The sequence below is a fragment of the Copidosoma floridanum genome, unplaced genomic scaffold (assembly GCF_036245765.1).
Source record: "Copidosoma floridanum isolate Cflo_tuat_1 unplaced genomic scaffold, Cflo_Japanese_pri ptg000016l, whole genome shotgun sequence".
In the NCBI taxonomy this organism is placed as follows: Eukaryota; Metazoa; Arthropoda; class Insecta; order Hymenoptera; family Encyrtidae; genus Copidosoma; species Copidosoma floridanum.
The window spans coordinates 15,446,310-15,451,134 of NW_028321893.1; the positions used below are offsets into that span (position 1 = coordinate 15,446,310).

Consider the following 4,825-nt stretch of genomic DNA (forward strand, 5'->3'; position numbering starts at 1 on the left):
GTCGATTACCTCTAATAAAAAATGCCTGTTGGTAGTAATTTTGAGACTTAGCAACTTATTTACTCTTCTACTAGAAGAGATGAGTAGAGAAATTGCTAACGCCAATGCTACGATGCGAGACGACTTTTTGGCACTGATCGGAGTGCCCCGCCTCGGCCAGCCGTCGAACTGGGCGCACATCTTACTGCTCGTGTCGAACAGCATGCACCTACGAGAAGAGGAGTGGATTCGCGTGGAAGTGATCATATATGCGCACATTTTAGAGAGACGGGGAAGGGGTATACCGAATGTGTGTCTACGAGGAGAGGAGTGGAAATATTGACTATAGCTTTATACCTGAGCGCACAGCCAAAGCAAGCGAGGACACGGTTTTTCTCTTTTGACTGCAACCGAGTATATCTTATATATATTGAACTGATTTTTGCTCTCGCTCTTTTTTCTTTTTCCCCTACTTCAAATACTTATTTTGAAATTCAGTATTATTTTGAAAAAAAATTTCAGCTTTTTTTTTAAGAATGGCAGTTCAGTTATAATCCCTAATTTATTATTTTTCTTTATAACTGTTATCAACTATAGGACAAGCTCTGGAAGTTAATAATGAACATAAGTGGCTTTCAGATACTTAAGGATCGAAGTTTCGGTAGCTTAGTTAATTGATGCTTATACCGCCGCTCGAAGTGTTTTGCTATTACGGGATCGATTCCAACTTTCTGCAGAATTTTTTTTTTTTTTTTAATGCAGTTTATCGTTTTGGTTAAACTTCTTTTATCATGTTTTATACATACTAAATCTATTTAATAACTTAGTAAGTTGATACTTCTCGTTGGCAACGCCATTTCGCAATTTCATAATAATAAAATAAATAAAAATGTTTGAATTATTCTTTATTAGGACGTCGAGTAAATACAAGATCGGCAGATCAGCCGTAACAGATATTTTAGAGTAGGCAGATCGACGTGAAGGTCCGGTTCGAGAGTCCCCAGCGAAGTAGGAGGTCGAGGCGTGCACACACGTTGGTTCCACTCGTGAGCTCAGTTCGCTCGTGCCAGCAGAGACCTAGCGAGCAGCAGCTCCCTCTTCTTTTAGCAGAAAGAGGGTGAGGGGAGGGCATGGGCGCGCAAGACAAATCTTGCACAACCCGCCCGCCTCGTTCCGTGAACGATCTCAGTCCCCGCCCGCCGTACCTGGGTCAGATTCGGCCACAGGGTCTTTGGAGGCGGCGTCGCCGGCACTAGGCGATCGGACGGGCAGTATAGAGAGCTTGCTGATGGGACGAGTGTATTCGCTAGTGGTGGTCTGGATGGTGGCGGCGCGAACGAGCCCGTCGGGTCCGGGATGAACCGAGATGATGCGACCGAGCGGCCACGTGCCGCTAGACTGGAGGAGCGTGGCGTCCACCACGGCGACGACGTCATCAACCTGGAAATTACGACGTGGGACCTTTCACTTGGGTCGTTGTTGGAGCGTGTTCAAGTACTCGCGGCTCCAGCGGCTCCAGAACTGGTCTCGGATTCCCCGGACCAGCTTACAGTGACTGAGGTGATTGAGCTTCTCGGGCGGGGTACTGGCCTCAAGCACAGAATTCAGCGGGCCACCGACGAGGAAGGGTCCAGGGGTGAGGATGTCCAGGTCATCTAAGCCTCCGGTGAATGGAGTGAGAGGGCGGCTATTGAGGACCGCCTCGATGCTGGCCAAAACGGTGGAAAACTCCTCGTAGGTGAGGTTGCGCGGTCCAAGGGCACGACGGAGATGATGTTTCATTGCTTTGACACCGGCCTCCCACAGTCCGCCGAAGTGGGACGCCCGTGGAGGAATGAAGTGCCACGTGACGCCTTGTTCAGCCAGTGAGCCAGCAACACGCTCCCACTTTATTTCGGCATCCTGGAGAGCCTCGCGCATTTCACGGTCTGCGGCGCGGAAGCAGGTGGCGTTATCACTCCAGATCTCTAAGGGCCGACCGCGCCTGGCGCAGAATCTTGTGAGCGCTCCAATGAATGACTCGGTGGAGAGATCACCAACGGGCTCAAGGTGTGACGCCTTGGTGGTCATGCAGACGAAGATCGCGACGTAGCCCTTACTTGTGCGGATGCCTCGGCCCTTAGCAGACAAAATGTTGAATGGGCCAGCGTAGTCAACTCCAGTGCGAGAGAAAGCTCGAGCAGGAGTAACCCGTGCGGCCGGTAGAGGTGCCATGTGTTGAGTGGCGGGCCGCGCCTGCAGTCGGGTGCAGACCACGCATCCCTGGAGAATACTTTTGATTCACCGCCGCCCGCCAACAATCCAGGCCTTGCGAGCCACATAGGCGCTGGTGACTCCGACTCCTCCGTGAAGAGCACGAGAATGAGCCCACTGGATAATGAGCCGAGCGAGGCTGCATCGGCTGTCGAGGATTGGCGGATGCTGCTCATCGAAGGTGAGCGCAGAATGTTGGAGACGACCGCCAACTCGAAGGACGTCATCGGAGAAGATCGGGTCTAGAGACAGCAGTGGATTTTTCGCAGGGACATGGCCGCCCTTTTGCAAGCTCGCAATCTCTAGCGCGAAGAATTGTCGCTGGCTGAGGCGGACGCAGGCGAGGTAGGCATCGCGCAGCTCAATCGTCGTCAGAAGGGTGAAAGGCGAGGGAGCGGGATCTCGACATAGCTGACGACGGATCCAGCGACGCAGTCGAGCGAGGAAGCGTAGGAGACGGCCAAGGTCTGAGAACTTCTCGAGCAGATTTGGCGTAGTGCATTGAACAGCACAACAAGATTGGAGAGCGCCGTCGGTGACTAGGTTGCAGGAGCTAGGCAACTTTGCGTTTTCGGCTGGCCACAAGTCAAGAGGGCCCGCGAGCCAATAAGGGCCTTCCCACCAAGCACGCATTTGCTGAAGCGTGAACAGATCCGTGCCCCGGGACGCCACATCCGCTGGATTAGAGTCCGTCGGAACATATCTCCATACGTGGGAGGGCAGAAGCTCCTGGATGTGAGCCATGTAATTGTCGATCAATGAGTTGTTTATCGGCTCCGATGATCGGAGCCAGTAAAGCACGATCTGGGAGTCTCTCCAGGTGTGACAGTGCTCAACGCTCACAGCATATTCCTCGGCAACCTTGCGTAGCAGTCTCGCTGTGAGCAGTGCCGATCGTAGCTCCAATCGAGGGATCGTCATACGTGTTGGACTAGTGGCGTCTGGCTGCAAGCTTTTGATGGGGGTCAACTTGGTCCTGGACATCAAAATACTCACGCAGACACCATCGGCTGGGTTCTCAGAGCGCGAGTACACGACAGCAGCCATCGCGCGCCGGCTCGCGTCTGCAAATGCGTGGAGTTGCAAACTAGTGGCGGGACTGCAGCTGATCCAGCGAGGAATGGCAATGCTAGGGACATTCTGCAGTTGAGTCAGAAATCCGCTCCAGCGTTGGGCCATGGCAGCAGGCGCGGGCTCATCCCATTCGAGTCGCGCTCGCCAGAGATCCTGGATGATCATTTTGGCAGTTAAGACAACGGGCGCGATCCATCCACAGGGATCAAAGAGTCGTGCTAGAGCGGCAAGCATCGCGCGCTTGGTCGGCCGTGGCTGTAGGGTAGGCGGTGTGAGGTGGAAGCAATCGTCAATCGGGTCCCAGCTGACGCCGAGTTCGCTGACAAGACCGTCTGCGCTGAGCTGTCGCCAGGTTGGCCTTAGTCGGGCATCTGGAAAGAGATCACGCAACAGCTCCGGATCGTTGGCCACCCACTTCCTCAGAGGGAAGCCCCCAGCTTGCAACAAGCCGATCAGCTGGTCGCGGCGAAGTCGAGCCGTCTCAACGTCGTCAGCGCCAGAGAGAATATCATCGACGTATCGATCTTGTTTGACGACAGGCACGGCCTCGGGCCAAGCATGGCCTTCATCCTCGCATAGCTGGGAAATCGTCCGTAGAGAGAGATAGGGAGCACTAGCTTCACCGTAGGTCACAGTGAGCAACTGATAGTGCTTCGGCGGGCTAGAGTCATCAGTGCTCCACAGGATACGCTGGAGGTCCACGTCACGCTTGTCGATCCAGATCTGCCGAAACATCATCTGGATGTCCGCGCAGAAAGCAATCCGATGCCTTCTCCAGCGGAGCAAGACAGTCGGCAAGCAGGCTTGGAGCTTCGGTCCAGCGTGCAGGATATCGTTGAGGCTACAGCCAGTGGATGTCGGTCGCGATGCGTTGAATACGACGCGCAGTTTCTTCTGGTGGTCGCCAGCTTGCCAGATGCCATGGTGCGGGATATAATGCACGAGGCCCGACGACTCGCGTAGCTCCACGTCGGTCAGTAACCGCATGTGCCCGCACCTAAGATATTCGTCCATAAAGCGTGCATATTCGATGGCCATCTCCGGGGCACCCCGCAATCTGCGCTGTAGCGAACGAAGAGATGCTCTAGCGCCGGTTAAGCTCTCTCCTAGTCGCTCAATTCCGTCGCGCTTGAGCGGGAGGCGGACGACATAGCGCCCGTCGGCAGCCCGATGATGATCGGCAAAGATGACCTCGCACTCGATGTCATCAGGAGATTGACGAATTACCCGTGGCACGTCCTCCAATTCCCAAAACCGTTGCATCAGTGCGATTAGCTGCTCGTGCCAAGGCGGAGCTGAGGTGTCCTGTGTCGTCATGCAAGCAGCCGGTGTTCGGATGTATGAGAAAGAGAGAGAGAGAGATGTAAGAGTAGAGAGTAAAATTGTAATTTGAGTAGTAGGTATGCTCTCTCTGTGTGAGTCTGTGTGTTGTTAGGTATTAACTAGACAAAGGATAGCTCGCTTTTCCTTATGCGTGGGGGAAAATTTCTTGAGGTAGTCGATAGTGTGAAGCGTATTC

The 4,825-nt window shown here is 53.7% G+C and overlaps 2 protein-coding genes across 2 annotated transcripts; both read right to left on the bottom strand.

The window, feature by feature from the left end:
* Positions 1-1,443: 1,443 nt before the first annotated feature.
* On the bottom strand, positions 1,444-2,193 carry LOC106645764 (uncharacterized). The gene has a single exon (XM_014361695.2). The coding sequence runs from the start codon at positions 2,191-2,193 to the stop codon at positions 1,444-1,446; it is 750 nt and encodes a 249-aa protein (XP_014217181.2).
* Positions 2,194-2,259: 66 nt separating this feature from the next.
* On the bottom strand, positions 2,260-4,623 carry LOC149374684 (uncharacterized). The gene has a single exon (XM_089592328.1). It carries the CDS (start codon positions 4,621-4,623, stop codon positions 2,260-2,262), a length of 2,364 nt encoding a protein of 787 aa, XP_089448454.1.
* Positions 4,624-4,825: the final 202 nt, after the last annotated feature.